Genomic DNA, 24,864 nt, shown 5'->3' on the forward strand with positions numbered 1-24,864 from the left:
GCAGCAATTGTCTTACTCTAATAAACATAGAAACATATTTTCAGTATTAGGTAAAACTAATTTCTGTCTTACAGTAAGTTAAGTTAGTTCACAGGCAGGCATAGGTATGTGATGTACTAGTGACTTTGTTAGTCATAGGTGCCTTTAACAACTAGTAACTGTAAAATGGGAAAGTGATTCCATTTTATGGAAGTATTCTTTAGTGTTGGCTAACTTGGTGGGTTTTGTGTACCAAGAGGTTTGTTTTTTGTGTGCTTTGGTTTCTTTGTGTTTGCCCTGGTCTGAACTGACAGCATTTAGAAAGATTTATATTTTGCCTGTATCACTAAAAATACTACAGTGGTGGTCTTTTCCTCACAGACATACCTTTCAAGAAATCTATATGTGTGTATTTTCCTTCTGAAAGCCTTTTCCCCTCCCTTTCCTTCTTCCCCCCTGAAACCTCTGTCTACAAATGAACTTTCCAGCAGTACTTAGTGATCCATCAGGAGAAGGGGTAATTTATGTTTCAGTGTGCCGGTTGGCATCACTAGCTTGCACTGATGATAGAACGGTTGCCATTGCCTTCGTTCCAGGTTTTCCAACCTGTTCTCGCTGTTCATCTTGTTACCTGTGTTTTGTTGGCTGGATGGTTATCCTCCAAATCCAGTCCTGTCTTGAAGTAGTTGCTGGAAGGAAAGCAACATAGTTGTGGCTGATAAACTGATCTGTTCAAATACTGTGCTGTGCATCATGACAAATTGTTTTGTTTAACTTTCTTCTTTTTAAAATATTGTTAGGCAGCTTTATAATATAGATGTTATTTCTTGACTCCAAATGACATTAAATCCTCTAGATAATAGCTCTTGTAACAATACCAGCTCTTTATAGGTCCCTTGGGCCTGTTCTCCCCTGAACAGCCTTTTAAAGTAGGGGAATATGTTGCATTATTTGAGCACTTTAGAAAGACCTAGCTTCCCCCTTCCCTTTTTTTTTTAGTGATGTTACAGGACTTTTTCCTTGTACTTTTCTATCTTATATTGTAGTAATCATTTACATTAGCCTGGATGACTTTGGAGAAAAGGAAATAATATTTGGCTTCATATTTAGTGTCTGATCATTGTTTGTTCCCATGTGTTATGACTACAGAGGTCATTACAGCACATTTTTATACCTGCAGAGCAATTGTAAACATCATGGTTTGATAGAATGGATCTATCCAGAGGGCTAAGATCTGTGAATTTCTGCACTGCAGTCAGTTCTACATATTGCTTGCTGTTTGGTTTTGAAGTAGCCACCTACTTCAGTAGCCACCTACAGCACTTACGTTTCTTTGTATGGGTGAGAGGTGAAAGGGGCATAGGATTTTGTAGGGCCTGTTTTCAATGATTTAGGCATAACAGCATGGTAAACGAAAGCTGGACTCCTCATTTGCTGACCAAACCAACAGCCTTGTATCAAATTGAGTGTGCACACAGCTCTAGTGGTTTAGCCATTTTTTAAAATTTGTCATCAAACAGTAATACAGGAAATAGTCCAGTTAATTTCACTGTTTATACTGGAAGATCCTATTTGGAGTACAGAAGTTTTGTAAGCATGTACTGATTTTGTGTTGCTGCTGCTAGATGAATATGGGAAGGAATGTGGTTTATTTGAAATCTCACACTCTTATTGAAACCTGTCTATAAAAACTGTCCAAAGACAAGTCTTTTCAGAAAGCTTTTTCCAGATAGCACTGATATGAATATAGTACCACAATTGCCCTACTGTTTTAGGGAGTGCTAGGAGCTGTCACTTTGACCTTAATATTTTCCCTGATTTTTCCATCTACCTGTGTGGCTAAAGGTGATTGTAAAGGTCTTGTAAAATTTCATTCTTACTACTTTGAGTCTGAGACTTCTTGCAGATGGATAGTTGTTCTACCTGTCCTATGCCAATTAGGATACCACAAACACAAAGTGAATTTTCACCTTTAGCCTTTTACATCCTTTCCATTCTGATCTTTTGTAATCCTTTCTATCGCCAAGTAAACTTGGCTGTTTTAGAGAAAATGTACAGCTACTTGAAGCATTCTTGAGTAAAATGAAATGAAATATGCCCCTCCCTGAAAGGCATGACTCTGAAGGGAATACCCTGTCATTTTCTGTTGATAAATATATAAGTAATTAATCTCTGTTGTGAAAACTGGGTCTTGGCTTCATACTTGCAAAGATTGTCTTCCACTACCATCTTTCTTCCTTTCTCTTGTTCCTTTAAGTTTTGTAGCATCAACATGGTGTAGATAAGAGAGACTTCTGATCTTATCTAAACTACCATTGCACATAGCTTGTCTGTCAAACAGACCATCAACCTGGTTTTCAGAATGATGGAATAATATCCCAAGTCAGAGCAGATTGCTGTGAGGGTGGAATTTGCAATGGGAGAATGCTGATAGGCAGTGTTACACAGCCGCTGATTTAAAATCTGACAGCAATGGGCATAGTTGGTAGAAGACATGGCTCAGAAATATGAGATCTTTTGTTTTTCTTTTCTCAGGTCAAAATGGGTAAACTGCAGCAAAAATAAGAATATGGTCATTGCATGTCATGAGAAACACTTCGGACTGTGCCTTTCTTCAAGTGATGATTACTTCTCAGCTGTGAGAGTTGCTGATGGAGTCAGTCCCTGTTTCTTTCTCTACATGCTGTTTGTTTCCCTCCTCACTAGCTTCTTGAACCATTTGGGGATGATTAGCAGAGAGCAATTTGAAGTGAACAAATATGCTTTTAATTGTATGTGCTTTAGAGGGCTTACAAGAGCTATGAACTGTAAATATGTAACCAATAATGGCTGTTCCTGGCCAAAGTGTTCCAGTGGTGTATTTGTATTACAAACTCAAAATGCCGGTGAAGGAGATAGGAGAGACAACTGATAAGAGACTTACCATTGGAGGAAGACTTGTAAAAGCTGTTTAAAGACTTTTAGCAAACTTGCTTCTTGGAAAGTTGCAGACCTGTCCCATGAGCACTTCAGACTGGGCAGCTGGCCTGGTCAGCACCCCTTCAGCATGGTCCTGAGTAAGAGTAGAGTTGTATGGTGCAGCAGATATCTAGTGGGATACTGAAAATCTGAATGTTGTTATGGTTATCTGTATTACGTGCTTTCCTGTATCGCTTACTGTAGAGCAGGCCAAGCTAAATTTTTATCGCTGATCTGTTTTACTTGCTGGTGAACCTGGGTTTGTGATGGCTTCAGTGGCAGCTAAAGGGTTGGTATTTTTAAGCATGAGAAGTGTGTGAGAAACTTGTTTTTGAATCCTTTTGGGATTTTTGTTTGTATGATGGAATGTAGTACAGTGTTTTGACTTGAGTGGTAAGTGTGTTTTGGGAAGAATGTTAACTGTCTGTGTCCAGCTTTTATAGTAGCCTTACATATGCTGATACAGATGAATTGAATTTATTGCTAAGTACTGAGTGGGTGATGGTTTAGCACAGGTGCTTCACATTTAAAACCATTTTCAGCATTAAAAATGTATTAATAGGATTTTCTGTTAATCAGTGAATGACTTTATAGTTGTTTTGGGATGGGATAGCTAGAGAAAGAGGAGGAAGGTTAAATTTGGTTAAAGAACAAGGAAAGTTAACTGATCACTGTAGTAATGTTGCAGAAAAGCTTGTGCATATATGTAATCTGTGTACACACATGTACATTGTGTATATATACATTAGTATATGTATACATTATAAAAATACGTACACTTTAAATACAAGATTGATTTATTCTGCTGCCTTTTGACCTACTAATGAGGACCTTAGAAGCCAATTATCTTCTAGAACTTACAGAAAATTAGTGAATGAAATTTGAAGTTGTAAAGGCCCATCACATTGTTTCTTTCATTTAACATCTTGAAACTGAAATGCTCAGATGCTTTTAAGGCACTCCATCCCTCTGCAGCAGAGGAGCAGCATAACTTTTTAATTCTGCATTTAAGGAATGAGAAACTGAGAGCCAAGTAAAATGATTTATGCAAGTTGATGGAGTAGGTAGAAATAGGAACTTGGACCTCTTGTGTTCTGAAACTGTGTCCTGGAGCACTGATTAAGATTGAGTGTAGCTGTATTCTTTCTTTGCTTAGCTAAACTTTTTTCCTGCCCTTCAAGGGTGACTGGGAAGCCCTGAAATAACATGTCATGGTTTATATGTTTGAGGAAACTATATGAGGCAGCTATTGCAGAATAGTCAGTACTAGCTCTCTGTAAAGACATATTCATTCTATACCAATCACGATCTTTTTATGGCCTAGCTTGTCTTGTAGCTTAGTTTTGGAACAGAACCAGTCTAAGCTGGTGCTGCTGTGATGTACTTTGCCTCAGTCAACCATGCCTTCCTGCTTCTTCCTTTCTACAGGCAAGTACAAATCCAGATTTGTTGGCAAAATGTTTGTGTGCTGAACTGATACTTATTGGTCAGTGCTGTGTCAGTGCTAGCAGAACTAAACTGATCTCATCACTGACATGTTAGATGAATGCTGCTACCAAGTAGGTGTGTAGGTGTGTGTTGGCTTAGCATATTGTGCAGCTGCAACCTATTAAACTTTGGAAGGACTTTAATAATATGAAGGAAGTAGGTCCATGTGGGGAGTTGGTTTAGAATATTCCTCTTGACCATCACAGTTATGTCTTAGTTTCTCTTGCAAGAGCACAAAACCTACAGCCTCTCTGAAGATGTAAAGTGCTGATGGACAAAGTTGCAGTATTCAGTAGTTCTTTTAGTGAGTATCTTTTTTTATAGCTGGTTAATAAGAGAGCTGATGAATCAGATACTTTAAAAACAAAACAAGGACAGCACTGCTCTTTATTTTAATGGGACTAAAAAGCTGCCTCTTTGAACAGACTTGGATGCTTTTTTTATAGTGTGCTAGTTTGTAGAAGCAATATCCATAAATGAGGCGTTGTTTCTTACTCGTTTGATGAAACTGTTATTTTTTTGGTTGCTTTTATTTCCCTGAAGGTCAGAGAAAGGTCATATTTTGGATGTTGATGATAAACTTATATGGTGCTGCAGTGAGAAGCATGTTCTTCATGGACTAGATTGCCATCTAACTTGACTTCATATGGCCTGCACCTGTGCTGTAGTTCTTACTACCAAAATGGAAGATAATCAGGCTTGCAAGTTTTCAGAGATGTATCAAAAGCTTGTTTAGCTGTAATGAGGAAAAGGTTTCACATCTGGCTTACAGGATGTAGGTGACAAAGCCTCTCCTTTGCAGATTCCCGTGTAGAGGATAGTCCTGCAGCAAGTGCTGCTGCTGCATGAAATAGCTAGTTGTTAGCTGTCAACATTTTTTCTTTTTGTTTGTGTAAACAAAAAAAGTATAAACTTTAGTTATCTTTTAATTCCTCCTTGATACCCAAATTAGGAGAGCTGTGTGAAAGGAATTCTAGTTCCAGCAGTTTCAGCACATACTTCCTTTAATCTGGCATTTGCTGAATACAGTACCTTTTTATCTTGCAGCATGAAACTGAAAGCTTACAGAAGAATGGTCCTGTTGTGTTTATTAAGACTAGTAACACATGACCAATACAAATCTTGTTAAAAGATTTATCTATCTGGCTTGCTTACACAAGAAAAAGGAGCTCTTCTCCATATTTTTAGCTACCCTGCATGCTTAGCTGCCTTCCTACTTCAGTCTCCTAGCATTTCTGTTGGACTTGCTTTCACATTATCTTTAAAACCTGACTCTGTAAGTACATAAACCTCTTAACTGGTATTAATGGGCAAAAAGGTGGTATGCATGCCTTTTGCTCTGATAATAATTTCCAAGTGTATAGATGAAATGACAGCAGAACTGTGTACGTTGTGGGTAGCTGCAGTTTGGCAATGTTCATAATGGTCAGTGCTCAGATCTGGCTCTAACTCATTTCTCTTGGAAGAGTGATGTTCTGCTTATCCTGAGCTGGATGGGAGCATGTTGAAGGTCTTTTGTACTTCAACAAATGGTGAAGCTTTAATTTGAACTAGCTTTAAAATGCAGGAAAAAGTTAGACTAAGTGAATATGTGGTAACGACCACTTGAAAATAATGTTTATGAACTTCTGCACTTATTATTCTTTCTAAATGCAATTTAAAGATTAAATTGTACCTGCTTGATTTCTCATGAAATACTTTAGCAGTAACCTTGGTATAGTATCGTTTTATGTATATGTGATTTTCCTCTGTTTGTTGCGTTTAAACAAAGATGTGAAATTATTTGCCTAGGTTTATGAGCTATGTGTTTGGCACTTAGCTGTTCTCAGGGGGTCTTGACTCTGTAGAGCCACAGCTTGAATTTTTGCCCTACTAAAATTGTTTACTTGCTTAGTACTGTTGTTTAAGAAGATGGAGATTAAGGTGCTCTCTACTATACTATAATATTCAGATTTTGTGATTATTTAGATCAGTCTCCAGATGCAAATGCTCTGAATTTAAGAACTGCAGCTAAATAAATGACTATTATTCAGTAGTATCAATTTATGGTGATTATGCTAGCTGAAACAGCTCAGTGTTTGCACAAATGTAAATCTTGCATGGTGGCATCCAAACCTGGATTACAAGCACAGATTTTCAGAAGTATCATGACAGAAGATAGCAGTTGAACAACGTATGAGTTATGCTATCTATGTAGTTGTTCCTGCTATATGAACATATGTAATAAAATCTGTTTGTTGTTATCAATGGGTTGTATTAGACCTTTTTCCTAATGCTTTCAAGATTTATATCCTTTGAGTGGATCAACACACATTGCTGCAGCACAGAAACCCCCTTCATAACCCATGTATTGTTTGTAAACAACATGGTGAGGAGTCATTGTTTCCTTTCTGATTACTGGAAGAAGGATTCTGGGGTCTAGTATGTGTTCTCATTGACAGTACCTTTGGGCCAGTGATGCTTGAAGAGGTAAGGAGTTTGCTGGTCATTTAAAAATATTTTTTGTGATGTTTTATTCTTCTTCTGTAAAATTGAACCTAATGCTGTTGAACTTTTATGTTCTTGTATTCACATTTAAAATGCAATAAATAAATAAATAAATAAATAAATAAATAAAGGAACATGTTCAGAGAAGACACCAGTGTGATGCTCAAGACAGTGTGGTGACTTATTAGCAAAGGCCCAGAAACTTTTGGTGAGAGGCTAATTGCATATTAGAATTTCGTAGAAGAGACGACATGGCTGGAATATGGAGTATTGAAGTCTTAATTTTGTTTATACAGTTTTACAGTTTGACAAATAATCCTTTTTTTTTTTTTTTTTTTTTTTTTTTGTCTCTTGCAGATTGCGGGGTCAGGTGAATAAAACTGCCTCACTATTCAGGAAAACTTTGGACTATAGTAAACATTAAGCAAAAAAGTTACATTTGTTGTACTTTGCTGCCTGCTAATGCTTACTTTCTGCAAGGAAATATTTTATTGTCAGTTTTTTGTATTTGTAAACTCTTTCTTGAAAAAGAAAGTCCTGAAAGTTATTTCTAGACTGCTTTGAAAATATTTAGGCAGATCCGATCAAGTATATATTCATTATGATATCTTTTGCCCTCTCTGACTTTGGGAAAAGAGTTGGGAAAGGCTGGTGAGAGAAAAATATAACACCTCGCTATTTTGGTCATTAACTAGAGGGCTGGGAACTATACCTTACTTTAACGCTAGAGTAATATGTGTCGATAGCAGTGTCGTCATGTTTGTCGGTCCAAGGTAAGCTACACCTTTGTGATAAGCCCTCCCAGTGCAGGCCTATCAAACTTGACGCTAACTTGAACTCAGTTTTAAAATGATTGTTTGACCACTTCGAATAAGTCTTACTTTTTAAAAATCTTAAGCCTTTGATAGTGGGTCATTCAAAGGGAATCGTACCTCAGAGAGCCCAGCAGCTTGAGGGGAAAATGAACTAGGAGTGAGTGAGACTTCACATGCTCTGCCTGTTCTACTGTGGCTGTTCTTCAGCTGCTTGCATCCTTCCTACAAATGCAAGCCTGGATTTGTTTAAAATCAGCACTTGTATACACTACAACAAGTATTTTGTGTACAGATGAAGTTGGCACATTCCTCCCCCCCCCCCCCCCCGCCCTTTTTATGCTCTTTGTTCACTTTGGTGAGAATGAAGGTTCCTCTGCCATTGTATTGCTGTTGGAGTAACTGGTAGCAGGGTCAGAGAGAAATCCCCCGTGCTGTCCTGTGCTAGCTGGTATGTGAGTAGTTTGCAGTTCATAGTTACTTCTTTTTTAAAACTCTGGAACATTCAAGCATAGCTTAGTTCAACGTAGCACTGAATATTTTCTGTTGAGTATGCATGCTTCTTCAGAGCATCAAATGTCGTGCTGGAAATTCGTTCATACTGCAGTACTCTAATGAAGTAGAATTGAAGTAGTGTTCTGGCACAGAAGAATTTATTTTTAAAGCTATGTTTACTTTTCAACTATGGCATACTGTGTTGAGAAGAGTGAAGTTATCCCATTGTCGATGTAGTAAATTGACTTCGAAAATTGGACAAATCTGATGCATCTTTTTTAAAAAATAAGAAATTCTTATGATATGATTGAGTGAAGCTAACTTGTTTCGGAGAAGGTTTTTCAGTTTACACTGAAAAAATAGGCGGTAGGGGCTATTCTTCCACTTTGTATACCTGTAAAAATATACTTGTATGCCATTGTGAAAAGTATGTTCCTCTTTTAGCTTAAATAATTTCTTTCCTTTGAGATTAATATCTAGGAAATTCCCTATGGGAGAAACAGTAAACAAGTATCTCGTCAATCTGTGGTGCTGTTATCTGAATTTCTTTTCTGTAGTGTGATGACAGAAACAGCTGCTCTGGTGATTGTTTGGTACAGTGAAAATGAGAAGCTGCCAGTGAGTAAAATTACTGTAAACCCAAGCTATAGAGCTTGCCAGAAACCACTAAGATTTTCAGTGTATTTACTTCTACTGTCCTAATCCAGATTTAAACATCTGTGTAATTACTGTATTTGGCAATATACATGATGTATTAGCACAGTTTAGAGAACAAAAAATAAGGCACAGAATATTTTTGTAATGGTATTAGTTTTATGGATTCCATGTCATCTATGCATAATTAGGTATAAAATGATAAAAATGCTTAACCCAATACAACATCTATAACTGATGAATAATGTTAAATAATCAGATAAGTTTTCATGGCACTTGCATGGGTGTTTTGGGTGTTTTGTTTTGTTTTTAAAGTGTGATTAGGCAACAGTATAGCTTTTGGAATATGGAGATAGTTGTTCTCCCTGTTCCAGTGTAGTGTGTGGGTAAAGTAGGAATTTGAGAGAGATGGAATGCAAATACTTTAGATAATGTAGTATTACAGTGCTAAGATAATTTTCAGTCTTCTGGTTGAAGAGATCCTTCAAAATATTGGGTGTATGATTCCATCTATATATTACCATTTTTGGGGGGTACCAGTTTTTGGTAAATGAAAACTGGGGAGGTGATGATAAATTGTCCTTCGCTGCTGAGACATAATCAGTCTGGGAATCTTTACAAGATACTTGGGTCAATGCTTAAATAATGAGTGTTTCTGTAGGCTAATAATGACTTAATCTTAAATAGATGGTTGTTGATAAACAGGCTTTCTTTACTCTTCCAGTAGTCCTGTATAACTGCTATGCAGTTTAAGTCCTGTAACAAAGTATCTCCTCAGTCTTTCTAGTGGTGGTTATGTACCTACTCTTTAAATTTGTGTGACTGCTTTATTCTTAGTGGAATGAAAGTAGCCATTGTTTTGTGATGGTGTTGGTTTAATTCTGTAATTTTGACATTGAATTGTGTTTGAGTAAACAAACAACCCCCCAGGAAATGTGATACGTTGATGTAAGAAATTTGAGTAATGCTTTTGAGACTTCATCACCTGCATCTTAAAGATAGTCAAACTAGAGGGGCTGATTATACAGTGTTTTCCTGTGCTATTCGTAAGTATGTTAGCAATGAAAACGACTTCCATTTGGGTTTTTCTGTTGTGGGATCTAGGAGAAGAATTTTGCTGTTTTTGTGACTGGAAACCTCACAGATGGACAAACAAACTGAGCAAATTGTGATATATGTGAATGTGTGTGCAGTCCTACAGTAAACTTAATCTCTGAGAGCATACTGCTTATGTATTCAATGTTACTCTTGCATGGAGAACCATGGTCATCTTACCCCAAACCGCTGTAATTGGACTTGAAATATAAGCACTAAAGTGCTTTGTTTTAATTTAATCTGAGAGAAACAGCAAGGAGTTAAATCTGCAGCCCTTATTAGGAGAATTCTGTGAAGTCCTACAGTTAGTTTTGTTCTTGTACTTTAATGATGGAGCTGGAATTCATCAGTGCTTTCTCTGCAGTACGTGACCTTGATGGTAGATATTCAGAGGCTTTTCTTCTTGCACTTACTCATGATAGCTTCTGTAGTGGGATTTTATTTTCTGCTAGCAGATTGTTTTTGCCTGTGCCTGTAAAAAGTAATGGTGAAGACAGAAAAATGGAGCAAGTGGAAGCACATTTGGTATGTTACTTTTGTAAAGCAGTATACCTACCAGCCATGTGGAGTTTAGTGTGTATTTGATGTGGTGCTGACCGTCGGACAGCCTCTATTGCTGTAAAATGGTTGACTTGAACTTTATTTCCAAAGCTTAAGATCTGGCGGGAGCAGCTTGCACCGAAGTTGTGGTTGCAATTTCAGAATTACTTGCACAACTTCTGGTTCTTATCTTTCTTGAGACTTAGAATCAGAGCAAGACCTCAGAATGTTTTAGGAGACAGAAAAAATGAATATTGGTGAATTTGTTAGGAGACCTCAAATCTGACAGTTATTTTTTGATTTTTGATTTCCTTTTCCTTCAGACAGGAATTTGAGATTCCTTTTCCTCTTTTATTTAGAGATGTGGGACAGCTGGCATAATCATGCTTAGGTCTTCATCTTGAGGCTTAAAAGAAAAAAATCCATAACTGGCCAGATTTCAAGCCTGCTCTCTTTGTGATACCTGCCACCAATTCCCAATCTGATTAGGTGAACTTTTGTGGTGACTGGATTTTTTTTTTCTCCTGTTTTTAACAGGGATTATGCGGAAATTTCAGAAAAAGACATACTTTTGTACTCTTTACTCAAAGGAAGGTTTTAGTGCTGCAGCAGACTGTGCAGGAAAATGAAGGACTGTAACCTTTATACAATGTTCAAAAGGTTATATGATACGGGGCTCTTCCAAGTGGAAGATATGTTTCCACCCTTGAGAGAGGAAAGAAAAGCTGACACAGCTTCCTTATGGCCACTTGACTCTTAATTAATAAAAGACTTAATTAAATATAAATTGGAGTGATCCTATCATAAAAAATCAGTGATTTTATGCTCAGGAGAGAGCTGAAGGAAGTCTAGATTACCTACGGATAGCAAACACCCTCTTAAGAGTCCTGAAACTAGCATCTGTTGTCTCTGGAGGTTGCAAGGGGAAAACAGGTAGCTTTTACCTTTGTTAGGTATGAAGAAGGCTGTTGTCAAAGAGATTTGATGGTGGAATATGAGAATATATTCAGTTACAGCTATGTTCAGTTAGTCACTGAAACACTGAAACTCTGTGCTTGTCTAAGTTTTGTTAGCATGGTTAGAAAGCAAAATAAGCAGAAGGGGGAGTATTTTTCCATCATGATTTTGTGAAACAGACCTTGCATAACCTTCAGGACCAATAGATCTATGTTGTCTTTTAAAGATCTGGTATTATGTAAGTGCTTGTTAAATGATGCTAAAATACTCTTTTCTTGATTTCACTAAAAGGGCTACCTCTTTTTCTCCAAAATTAATTTGTAAACAGCATTCTATTGAAATGGGAAATGGTAGTGATATGCTATAAGTGAAATAAGAAGAGATGGAAGAAGTGTTAAAATAAATAATAAATATATACATATATACACGCACATGGCTTAAGCTTCAATGGTTCATGTTTCTGTACCCAACTCAAAAATTAAGTCTTTGAGAATTGGAGCCAGTGGATGACTGGATTTAATCAATCCTTGGAGATTATTGAATAAGATTTTCAGGTGTATCCTATATCTTTTAGCTTCTAAAGAACACACAAAACAGGATCATCTCTTGTACATAGTTTGAGTCTTCACTACTTGTAATTTCTAGATTGTTCTTGGAAAGTAACTGATTTTTGCATTTTGCTTACATTGTAAACCAAAGTATGTAGTATCAACAACAACAACAAAACCCTGAGTTTGTTACTGGATAATTTTCTAGCCTCTAGAAAATAAAGGTTTTTCTTTTTGGCTCCCTGGAGACCATTGCCATCACTAGTATCTGTGACTTCTCTGGCAATTGACGTATTCTTTGTGGTTTTCTCTTCTGGAGTTGCTTTGGATTCCCCTTGGGTATTATCAGAATGATGGCAGCTGCTGTAAGAAGGAAAGAAATTGTAATCAATTCTTACCTGTATGATTGGTTCATTCAGGAAATGCCTGAGAGATTCAAGCCACAGCCGGAACTGTATCAGCTGAAGCTATTTTTCTCTCTTTGGCCATTTCCTTTGCCTGAAGTAGTAGTCATCAGGGACAAGAACTTATTGTAGCCTGTTTAGGAGACTTTGCGTAGGACTGCAGGAGGAAATTTCAAATGTACAGGGTCACCTTCTAACTTTTCAGATGACTTACTAAAAATCAAAGTAGTCTTTTCCTTCAGTATGTTTTAGGTACTTAATGTTTGGGCATTCAGTCTTCTGAGGACCCTGCCTTTCATGCTAGGCAGTAGTATATCATTCTGCATAGTGGAGTAATTTCAAGTTGCAATAGATAGTATAGTTTCCTGGAAACTTATGTGTTATCTGGTAAAGTTTGGTCAGTGCTTCTGTAAATGCTTAAATTTAAAGATTGGGTGTAAATAGATAAAACTTCTATACTTTTATTAGTGATTTAGAATCTGTAACATAGGTCTGATTTGTTCGTCTTTAGTGATGTTTGCCTCAACTCCTTTGAGGATGTCATAATTCTCTGTTCTCTATTTGTTCCTATTTTTCTTTAGCATGGTGATGGGTTGCCAAGATCTTATCCTGGGTTGGTCAACTAGGGAGAGAAAAGATATTTTATCATTGTATATTGGATCCACCCTTTGTGGAATATCCTGCTTTGAAAGTTTTCAGTAAAATGGGCTGCTATGATTCTTGCTTAGCAGTAGCTATACTTGTTTAGACTGCTACTGTTGGGTAATATTAAAAGGCACTTAAAAGTCCTTCAACTGATGCAAATTATATTAGAGGCCTTTTCAGAGAAGATGCCAAAAAATCTAGTGTTTATGTTAGTGGCTGTCACTCAAAGATGTAATCTGCAGCCTGTCAGTCTAGGTCACTGGATCTAAGCAATAGAAAGGACATTTTAAGGTAATTCTGGCTTTTAAGTCAAAAGAATAATAGGCTATTAGTGTATAGGGGTGGTGGTCTTTATGGCAGACTCTTATTTGACTGAGGTAAGGTGATCGTGTGATGTCTCATGGTGAATTCATCCAGGCTGCAGTTGGGGTACTGGGGTAGAGAGACTGGTGGGCAACTGTTCTCTGCACCTACTGGGGGTTTGAGGATCCAAGCTGTAACATTTTATCCACCTGTAAATATCCCTGTGACAGCAAGTGCAATTACTTGATCCAAGCTTGCATTGAGGGGGAAAAAATAGTTCATTTGGTGTTAGAAGTATTGACTGAATGATCAGGGAGGTAAAAACACAAGATTATTGCTGTCCTTCCCATTTCTCAGCAAGAAACTGAACATGTGAAGGAGATGAGCTATGAAATCCATCTTGATGCCTTCTTTTTTCATTAAGCAAGCATGAAGGGTATCTGTTTTTGTCTGCAGGGTAGTGGCTTATTAATGTACTTGTAAATAATATGTGGATTTTTTGAATCATTCACTCCTGTAATCTGTGGATTAAAGGTTAAATATCCTTTCAGCTTTAAAGAGGTGGGGGTAAGATTTCTTGATAGTTTGCCGTGGAGGTAGTGGATAGCATTTTCTATGCTGTACCAGCTTTATGGAGCCTCCATAGGTAGTGATGCTGAAATGTAAAACAAAATAGCTACTTGTTAACTTTTGCTTTGGGAAAAGAGTTGTAGACTCTTTCTTGGGTAGTCTCTTACCCAAGGCTTACTCTAAATGTTGTTTGTTCACTTCTGTGGTTCTTATTCAGTTCTTGATATGAAGTAATATGTGCTCTGAGCGAGCACATCCCATCCGTGAAGTGTATTTTTGTAGTAGACAAAAGACTTCTTAAGCTTGTTTTTTTTAAGGAAGTTTTAAGATCTTTTTGAGGATGGTGTTCAAACATTTTACAGATGCTTTGGAAGTTAACATTTCATTTATGTAAATGCTTCAAAGGATTGTCTTATTTCTTACAGTCCTGTGTTTGCTATAGTGAATCAACTCAGGGTGTGGTTTTTTGTTTGTTTGTGGGTAGGTGTGGGCGGTCTTTTAGCTTGAGACATTGAAAGAATTTTTAATATTAACACGGACTTTTTTTTCCTCTCTTTCCCTCCCCTCCCCTCACCTTTCAAGAGCCCTTTTAAAACGCTGGGGTTGTTGGAGTGGTTGAATTTTTCCTGGATTTGAGTAAGAAATTCAGAAGACTGAAGCCCAGGCTCACTGTCTACCTTTCACGGAGGCCCAGCCGTGAGAGGACAGAAGAAGGCACCTGGCGAATCATGACAGCAGACAAAGAGAAAGACAAAGACAAGGAGAAGGATAGGGATAGGGACCGGGACAAAGAACGAGACAAGAGAGACAAAGTGAGGGAGAGTGAAAACTCACGTCCTCGACGGAGCTGTACATTGGAAGGAGGTGCCAAGAATTACGCAGAAAGTGACCATAGTGAAGATGAGGACAATGACAACAACAGTGCCACCACAGAGGAGTCCACAAAGAAAAACAAAAAGAAACCACCCAAGAAGAAGTCCCGATATGAGAGAACTGACAATGGTGAAATAACATCCTTTATCACAGAAGATGATGTAGTGTACAGGCCTGGAGGTAAGAAATTCCTGAGTTATGTTTCTTTTGGGTTTTATTGTGCATCTGAGCTGCTTGTTAGTTGGCTGCAGTATACAGCACAATGGGCTATCTGTTAATTTAAATGACTTTTTTTATGGGTGGATTTTCACACTTCCTTTGGGGACAAAGGTGAATATGTATGCAAAACTTGGACTCCACATTGTACTTTCTTTGTGTTGATTGGAATTAACCTAGATCCTCCCTTAAAGAGCCACCCCTTCTCTTTCCACTGTGTTCATTAACTGCGCAGTGTGTGGAATCTGTGTCCCTGAGACTTTCCAAGCTGAACTGGATGAGGTGCAGAGCAACTTGGTCTAACTTTGAAGCTAGAACTGTTTGGAACTAGAGTTTGGACTACATAGCATATGAATGTCTCTTTCAGCCTTTCTGATATGTTTTTATGTGAATCTGATTTTTCTATAGAGCATCTCTCCTGTCTTATCTTTATGAAGTGTAAATCAAGTGATTTAATCTTAAAGCTACTATACCATTACATTTTTTTCCCTATTAATAGCTAGCTGATCACCTGTTGTCTGTGCACTACAGTTTATTTGTTGGTCAAAGCCAGCAGTGTTAGTACAAGTACTCATTAACAGTGAAGATGGCAAGTATCTGGATGTTTGAGGACAGAATAGAAGCAGTAGCTTGCCATGTGCTTTGGATGTCTTGCACAGGCCACTTAATTACTGCAAGGTTCACTTGAGGATCTTCAACATCTCGTTTAAGATTGCAAGATCTAATCTGTGACTGCTGTCTGCCAACTTGCTTCCTCAAAATGAAATTGTACTTGAAAATTGCCGAGATTACTCAACTGACTGTGTTCCTGATTTTTGAATAAGAACTTATGCATTCATCTACACAGTGTTTTAAAAGGGATAATTGCAGTTATTTGTTCCACCACAAGGTATAGTTATCTTTGGCATTCGTTTTGAAAGCACTGGCTTAGGGGTTTCGGTATTTTTGTATTACTTTCCTGTAAAATAATCAGTGTGCTACAGAAACACTGCTGGAGCAAAACAGAGATGCATTCCAAATAAAAATCATGGAAAATAGTGGTGAGAAAGCTGTCATTTTCTATGAAGTGCTGCATTTCTTAACTATTAAAATTTCTTTGTATGGATACAGATGTAAGAGGTTTAAATGTGCTATCCAGGTGTAGCTACTGTAAATACTCTAAAATGCTGGTTGTGTGTGTGTGTGTGTGTAGGGGGGATGCCATCAGCTCCAGATTCAGATGTGTGGTAGATATCTAGACTGGGCTGAAATAATATTGGTTTTGGAGATACAGTTTTCGATAATTGTGCAGAAGTTGTAAAATATTTTTTCATGTAGGCCTACAACTTTTGTCAGAACAGGGCATAATTTGAAATGCTTGAAATCCCTTTTTAACAGTTTCAAATGTAATGTTTTTCTCCTGGTCAGGACTTGTAACCAAGTAATTGCTGCTTGAGCAGTAGCAACAGGGAATAATCTGTCTAAGGGTCAGTTTTGGGGCAACCTAACTTTTGGTGTCAGAAGATGAAAACTGCTTAGAGTATTTTGAGAACAGCTGATGTGTGGTCCTAGTGGTACAAGAGACTTGGCCTAAAATCAAGATGGAAAATAATTTCTGTGATTTCAGTTGCATTCCGTAATAGAGTGGAGAAGAGCTTGCCCTCTCTGTTCAGTAGACATACTTCTTGGAGAACCACTGGTGTAGCAGTATTTTGAGTGGAAGTGTATTTGCAGGACAGCAGAAATTGGTACTGTATTTCTTATGCTACACTTTGGTCAAGTGATGAGCTTTTAATGACCAAAAAACCTCTTTATGGTAAGTTACACATGCAGTAGATCCCTGGGGAAAACCAGCAGCTATTAAATGGAGCCCGTCCATGTTGTATTTCAGTTACATTTATTGCTCTGTAATTTAGAACAGGGCAGTTCTTCTGACTCGCATGCTGGAAAAAATTGTTACCTTAGAGAGGGGAAAAGAAAAAATGTAAAGGATCTAAATGTGTATGAGGAAAGCTTGTATGCAGAGTTTTCACTTTTCTTGCCAGAGATTCAGCAAAAGAGGGAGAGCCTCTAAGCGCTGTTAGTGTGGGAAGAGCTTCAGTGATTTTGTGCTGCATCCCCCACAAGAGAATCTCCTCAGAAGAGAAATCCTTATGTACAAAGTGTGGCAAGAGCTTCGCTCTGGTTATGGCCGGTACCTTCTCCCTTGCAGTGATTGCACAGTTGGGGGTAGTTCATAAACACCCTGTTTATGGACTGGAAGACAAGAGAAAGCTTCAGTCACTGCACAGGCATTAGGACGCATCAGAGCCTGCGTGCAGTAAGAACTCCGTAAATGCTGGCCCAGTATCACCCAGGCTTTATGAGATTTTAGGGAGTATATGTGGTTGATAACGTGGGAGAACAGCCTTCCCTCACAGCTAGGCCGCTCATCAAGTGTGCTTGGGGGACGGTGGCCGCAGAACAAGCGGTAAGAGAACTGGCTGCTTGGGGAAGCTGCTGTTCCTGTGTGAGAGCTCCTAGGCAGGGTCTGGAAGAGGCCGCATCCTGTAGTAAAGGACTTAATAGCTGGGCTGCCCGGTCTTAACTTTGGCTGTAGTGCTGGCCACAGGCAGCTTGTTTCATTTAGTCTTTGTTCATCTTTCTGCTCCATAAAAAGATGGTTGTCCCAATCTCTGGAGGAGATTATCTAATGAAAGGACAAGGAAAGCCATAGAAGTGATATTAACTGATTTTGTAGCTGTTTTGTAAAACTTAATAAGCAAAGTACTAAATTAAATTTTATTAGTAGTAGTTAACATAAGTTGTAAGAAAATTTTACTTTGCCTTACAGCTAGGTTATATGCAGGGAGATACCTTTGTAGGTAAAGGCATACATTACATAAAGTTTAAGAGGGATTAAGAGTTTGAATTAATGAAACTTGCACAGCAAGGATTAGAAAGATGAAAGTTAAAGGTGTGTGCAAAGTGGATAGCTATCTTTAGCTTACATCTTTCAGGCTTCAAGGAAAGGAAATCCTTTTCATTTGTTTGATTCTATCCCTTAAAGATTTTTATCTGACAAAATACAGATTTGGACAAATGTCTTGACAAACTTTAAAGGTCTGTAGGTTTCTCTAACTATAAAATCCTTGGTCAGAATTTCATTCTGTCTATCACATTGCTACTCAGCACTTAGCACAAAAAAAAAAAAAAGGGAAAAAAAAACACACAAGGGAAGGGGGTCTACTGTGTGGGAAATAATACAGACCTATTCTGAGAACTTGTTCTACTCCCTTCCCTATCTCTCCTCTCTATTTCCACAGCCTCCCTCTCATTTCCTTCAAGTCTAATCTGTTTTTTCTTTTGTCTGGGAGCTTTTACCTTGCTTTTATCAAAATGCCTGTTGTGGTAACAAGTGTATTTTACTGCACAACATATATTCAGATTGTTTTATAGTGTTCAGGGTGGTTTATTGATAGTATAAGAAAAATTTTTTTTCTCCTTTTCTATTCAGTTAATTGTTTTATATTGAATTTTCTTCAATTTCCAATGCAGATTGGCTCCTTTCTATTCTAAAGTCTTCTGCCAAAATACAGCATGATTTGAATAGGGTTGACTTAACATACAGTTTGTATCCATACACAACGTGGTTAACACATGGCTCTAATTGTGTGGGTGTACTCTCAGACTCTGAGGTTTTGGTTTGTAGTTTTTTTTCCCTGTCATTTTATTATTTGACTGGCAGACTGTAAGCAAATTAAATAGTTTGATATTCTGCTGAGCCAGACCTTATAACATCTGTTGTTTGGGTTAGATAGTTGGTCTCTGGGTAAGATTTTCTGTACAGAAGAATGTAAAGTGCATCAGGCAGATGTCAACCTATTGTACTGGACTTCAGTTACTAAGGTGCTCTTGAAACAACTGTCTAGGCTTTTTCCAAGAGGCATGCTACTCCAAACACTTGAGCAATGTAATAAATTCTGTTTAGGCCATGTTTTTGATAAATGATTAAAAGGATAACTTCTCTAGCTGTAAGAGGGAGCTATGTGGTGGAAAACAAATCGCGTTGTCTGTAACTTTCATTAAATTGCCCAGGAACTGATGGGTGAAAACAGTGGAGATTGTGTTGTTCCAGAGAACCTCTTGGCTCCCTCTTACTTAGAGGGCAACAACAGGCTTAAAACCTTAAAAGAACCTGAGATGTGGAGATACTTTTCTTGTATATCTTTAGCTTGTCCTTGAACATGAGTTTTCTTTTCAATGTCCCAATGAAGTGGTTTCATGCAACTTAAGTTAATTGCGTAAGCTCCTTTTATAAAGTAAAGGTTAAAATTCTTGAAAATTTATATACCAATAAGGCCTATGTCAGAGTAACAGATGATTCTACGGATACTTTTGTTGTCCCCTTCCTTTTGGTTATCCAAATTCTTGCATATTTTTCTTGTTGGAGGAAGCTGTATGATCCCTGCTTTCCCCGCTAGTCTGTACAGCAGGCCAGGAAGGAGTATTATAAAAGCCCAGAACTTAATCCTGTTGCTGCTGAGCAGACTGTAATGGCACAGTGATGACAGTGTAAATGCTGGCCCAGAACAACATGGTTGGATGAAAGTCTAAGTTGATTTGGAGCCTCAGGAAAATGGATGACTTGATATGTCATCTGGAAATGAGGGCAGTGTTGTTTGCTCTGTCTGTGTAGAAACATTTAAAAGGATCTGCAGGGATTAAAGGGATTTATGAGGATCTGTTTCTACAGTGACATCAGTAGATAGATAAACAGCAAATCAGCAACAGGCATTAACATGAAGTAACAGAAGGTAAAATGCTTCTGCAGGGAGAATAGTGCATTAAAGGACTCCTTCTAACCTTATGGCAAATTGCTTTGGAATAACTTATGTGAGAGCCTCTTTGTTCTGGATGTTCCTAGAACTGTGTGAAGCTAGAGCTAGGGGTGCAGAATACGAGATACGGGAAGTGCCTGTGTTCCGGTTTGCTGTTGTGCAGGGAGAGAAGCAAAAGAGACTCTTGCTCTGTGTTCGTTAACGTGCAAGTATGATGAGAGACTTTGAGTATTATGCTCTAGTATCATCCAACTGTGCATATGCCATATGTTTCTCCACATGGGCTGGCTATATTTAAGCATCTGTTCTAAGGTCCAGTTAGAATATTTAACTTTGTAGTTCTGTATAGCAATAATGCTATGTCAGGGGTTTCAGAATTCATTTGGTCAAATTGTTTAAACGGTTGCAGAAGTCAAGAGGTTTTTTATTTACGTAGCTCTTGAAAGACAACAATGTATTAGCCTCTTAATGTTAAGCCATACAAAAGCCATTTAATGAGCCTAGGAACATTGTTGTTTTCGCAGAATATTAATTTTGAGTTTTTTCTAAAAGTACCCTTCTAAACACTGGGCATTCTTCATAATTCTGTGTCAAGCCAAATGTAACATTGAAGCTAAGGGTGTTAAAGTACTTTTATGTGCTTTGGATCGTGCCTGTTTTACAATAATCTTAAGTATTCTTTTGTATTTGAAAATACAGAGTGAAGGTAATTTTCCAAGATTCTAAGCCTATCTTTGCTTTGGATAGATATTCCAAGCTCCTTAAACTGTTAAGGAAGATCTCTGGATATTTCTAGGTAGATGGACAATATAACACTTGTCCCAAGTTCCAGGACTTTTATGTTTGCTGTTGGCAATAACAGTTCTGCCAGCTCTCTGCTTTTTATTGCAATGACCTTGTTTTTTAGTACTGCACATACTGCCAAAGAGGGGTGAGTTTAGCACCGAAGGCATGTTTCTTTCCAACAACAAATATTTAAGGAAAGAGGGTGCAAACTCAGCTGCTAGACAGTGGGAATGCTGTAATTCAGATCCATGTTCCTACTCTTGATATACATACTTCCTGAGATAAATTCATGTTACTGGGAAAAAAAAAACTTGCAAGAATTTAAGAAAATTGTGAGCTTTCTTTGCAAGCTAAGAAATATAAATATTTACTGCTGCTGCTTTGCTGGTTCCACAGCTTTCCGTGGAACCTAGAACAGCTGACTCAGTGTAGGAAAAAACCAAGAATCTACATCTTATGTTTTCTGTTTTGAGATGTTTTAGACAGTCACTGTTTGGGGCAGCTATTGGGCTTATTGATTTTGTTGTTAGTTTTTGATAGGTATAGAAAACTACTGTCACTGGAATGAAACTGAGATATTGCTACCAGAAGATATGAGTTGAATACTGACTGTATAGGCAGATGTCACTTAAGTTTTCTTACATTTCTGCCCTCCAGAGCTGTTCAGGAGGAAACATAAGCCTGTGAGCTGTTATCTGGACAGGTATCAAAGAATGGAAGAAAGACTGAATTTGTAGGTCAAATATACTGTTGTGAAATACTGCTGCTCAGTTGTCACTACATGTATCAAAAGTGAGATCTTGTGTGGTTTTTACTTTGATGCATTCTGTGATTATAGTGTACGTGGTCATTTTTCAAAGGGAGCCCTTCATAAGCTATGAAACAGTTGCCATCATCACTGGCAAAGATTTGAAGTTTGCAGGTGTTGGGTTATGGCACTATTGCAGGGAGAAAATGGAAGAAGATGGCTGGTGATGGTCTGCGTGCATCTGCTGGTCTGTCTCTTCAAGGTCTGCCTAGTGGAGATCCAATCCCAGGGGAACCAGAATTCTGTTTACTGAGAGTCCGTTGTACTGAGATCTCCTGTAGCTGCCTTAAAATCCATTGCCCTTTTGTTCAGCAAGCGTTAAGACTTCTAAATTTCTAAGCTCTAGTTTTTGCTGGCTCGATTAATTGTTAAATATTCCCTTTGTTATGACTGCGTTTAGATGTTTTGCGTTGTTGTAACAGAAGAAATTGCTGAAAAAGTTATTTTAATCTGGAATTCTCCATCAGTTCTATAAAAACTTCTGTAACAAAGTAAATAGAGGAAGCAGTTATGTTTACTGGTATGGTGGTAGTTGGTTTGGAGAATATTCCTGAGATGCAGGAATTTGGCACTCTCCCTGACAGTCAGTGGCTTGTTTTGATGTGACCTGTGTGTTTGTCATTCTTCCAGATACTGTCCTATTTATTCTGACAGTTTTGCTGAGAAAGGTAGACACACCAGAATTAAAACATAAAAGAATATAAACATGCATTTTTTATAGAATTTTTAGCACAGACAAGTGTGTGTGTGTGTTTTAAGGCTGCTGAAATTTCATAAAAGCATCTTATATGGGAAAAGTTCTGGGAATCTTTAAATTTGATTTTTATATATGTACTAAAGGAAGAGGTGTAATGGGATTATGTGTTTCAGATGTACATTTTAATTTTGGGAGATTTTTTAGCAGACTGTTCTAATCTGTGTGTGTGGATGGGCCTGCTTTGTTGCAGAGATACATATTTGTGACTCATGTATGGTCTTCTACTTTAATCACCATTCTCCTTTCCCTCAGCTGTTTTGTAGCTGGAATGAGCATGTGTTACAACACAATGTGCTCTTTATTTCCTTCTTTATTTGTAAGTCCCTTACCATGATATTAGATCATTAAAATAATCAGTTATTAAGTGACAGACTTTCAGCTGCTGTAAATAGGAATTACCTCAGAAGCTATGCTTCTTAATGCATTCATAAATGTTCCATTATTTCTCACATTTGCACCACTGTTTTCAATCTTTTTGCATACCTGAATGATGATGAGGAAGGCTCATTGCAATTGCTTTTAAAAGACTAGATCATCTTGAAGGCTACCGTTTAAGGGAGGAAAAAAATTACATTCTTTATCCATTCCCCCTTTAATAATTAAGGGGAAAAATAGAGAAAAGGCCTATATTGGTACATGGGCCTTAATATATGTCAGGTCAACAGGCAGTGCGCGTAGGTGTCCCAGAAGGTTTTTCTTTTAAGTTGATTGAAGTCTATAGAGATATGTGATATTCCCTATGTATTGCTGATGTTCTTTACTCTAGGATTGTTCTTATTTGTAGCATTAGTTGTAGTTTTTCATGAAATCTCAAATGCTGAGAATAAAAACAAGGTTGTTTTTTTTAAGGTGGTAGATGAATAATATTTTGGGGATGAAATAATTAAGTGACAACATGCATAGGCTGTTTAACTATGTTTGACTAAAGTTTTCTATTTCATTTTTTAAAGAGCACTTCATTGTACCCTGGTTTAGTGTTCAAAATGAGGATAGATGACAAACAGCTGATTAGATTTCCCTGAGGCTATTTATGAAGATTTTGTTCCAAGTAAGGTCATATAAGTAAAGTTTCTATATGGACTGTTAGTGTTCACAGAAATTATAAGCCAGAATGAAAAAGCTGAAGGTGTACTTGCTGTGTTCCATATCTACTCTAAATGTGGAAGGCATTGCTGTGTATATGGGCAGTTGTTGCTATTTGACAGATGGAGTCTCCCTAAATGCAGATCAATAGAGGTTCATCTTGTAAATGGATTCCTCTGGCTTTGGTTTGGCTTTTGTGTATAAATCATGAAGAACAATACTAAGCAGGCAAGAATACCAAGTGTGGACCTGAGTATCTGGAGTTGTGGATATTGGTCACCCAATGTTGATTTAACAGGTAGTTTTTTCATATTTTCATTTTTGTTGATACATAAAATTATGGTAGTATTTGTATTAAAAATTAATTTTCGAAGTAGAGAATTTTAGATAATGTGATTTTTTTTTCTGTAACGTATTATTACTAATTTGATTGTGACACCTACATATTCTATCATAACACAATATGGGCTGTTGTAACATAAAGGGGATATGCTACTGTTGGACACTATAATGAAGCATTGTTAAAAGTAAGGTGAGTTATGTGGGCTCTGTAAATATACTGTGTGTAAAATAAGCTTCTTAATGTGTTCCTTGAGAAGTTTATGATAAGAAATTAAGAAAACCTTGTAAAGCATTGGTATTTTTGAGCTGCTGTAGGATGAATGTGAAACTTTACATGACACCTTATCAATATGATGTTTTCCCTGGGTGGTTATGGCAGCTGTAATTGGAAATTTGTGATTTAATTTCCATAAGTAATTGTGGAACACAAATATGACTGGTTTTGCAGACTGCATTAGGGAATTACTTTTGCAGCAGATGAATGTAGAAAGATTGCAACTTGTCCATAGAGTAACACTTCATGGGGAATGCAGCATGCCATTACACAATTAGACTAATAGAAACTTTGAAATAAAAGAACAGTGGAATGCAACTGTGGAAAAATTGGATTAAGGAGGGAACGTACCTTGAAGGAGCAGTATTCAGGGAGTGAGACTGGAGTTTGTGGCTGTAGTAATTGTGCATGGCCTCTCCTCAAAGGACTTCAGTTGATCTCACTTACAGTAGAGTTTGTGCTTGGAGTGTATTAATCTACCAGCCCTTCTTCCTATTTTTTACTCTGTAAAAGGTTGCTCCTTGACCATGAGATAAATGAGTGTTTGGTCAATTATCATGACAACTCCTGTGTAACCAGTACACTGAACTCTCGTATTTGCTTTTGTACTGGGGAGTGATTAGACAGTTACTTTCTGTAGTACAGCAGTTCATTTCCCGAGTAGAAGATTGCTCCTATTTTAGTCTGGATGTTTTTCTGGTATTTTGTGGGGAAAAATGACATTTAATCTAGCCAATTTTAATCCTGGGATTCATCTTTCCTGCTTGATTTTTGTGGTATAGGTCTTGTGAAAATACATCTAAGAATTAATCCATTATTGAGAGGGATATTATAGGTAAGGTAAATATTTTTCTAGAAATTTGGTGCTTGGTGTTATTTGCCTGCATGTTAAGTGAAATACACTGTGTTTAAATGAGACTTTATTTTTTTTCTCAGTTTCCAAATGGAGTAGGAAATGGAAGGGGTAAATACAATTTGAGAATTAATAAAA

At 37.5% G+C, this 24,864-nt stretch overlaps 1 protein-coding gene across 6 annotated transcripts in view; it reads left to right on the plus strand.

The window, feature by feature from the left end:
- RERE (arginine-glutamic acid dipeptide repeats) overlaps positions 1-24,864 on the plus strand; it is a 248,613-nt gene that overhangs the window by 62,651 nt on the left and 161,098 nt on the right. For all 6 annotated transcript variants that reach the window (XM_062593138.1, XM_062593141.1, XM_062593142.1 and 3 more), the window contains exon 2: positions 14,518-14,988. In XM_062593138.1, coding sequence (XP_062449122.1) covers positions 14,664-14,988 — 325 coding nt within the window. In that variant the 5' untranslated portion in view covers positions 14,518-14,663. The remainder of the gene's footprint in view (positions 1-14,517; positions 14,989-24,864) is intronic.

Source organism: Rhea pennata, chromosome 22 (genome assembly GCF_028389875.1).
Source record: "Rhea pennata isolate bPtePen1 chromosome 22, bPtePen1.pri, whole genome shotgun sequence".
In the NCBI taxonomy this organism is placed as follows: domain Eukaryota; kingdom Metazoa; phylum Chordata; class Aves; order Rheiformes; family Rheidae; genus Rhea; species Rhea pennata.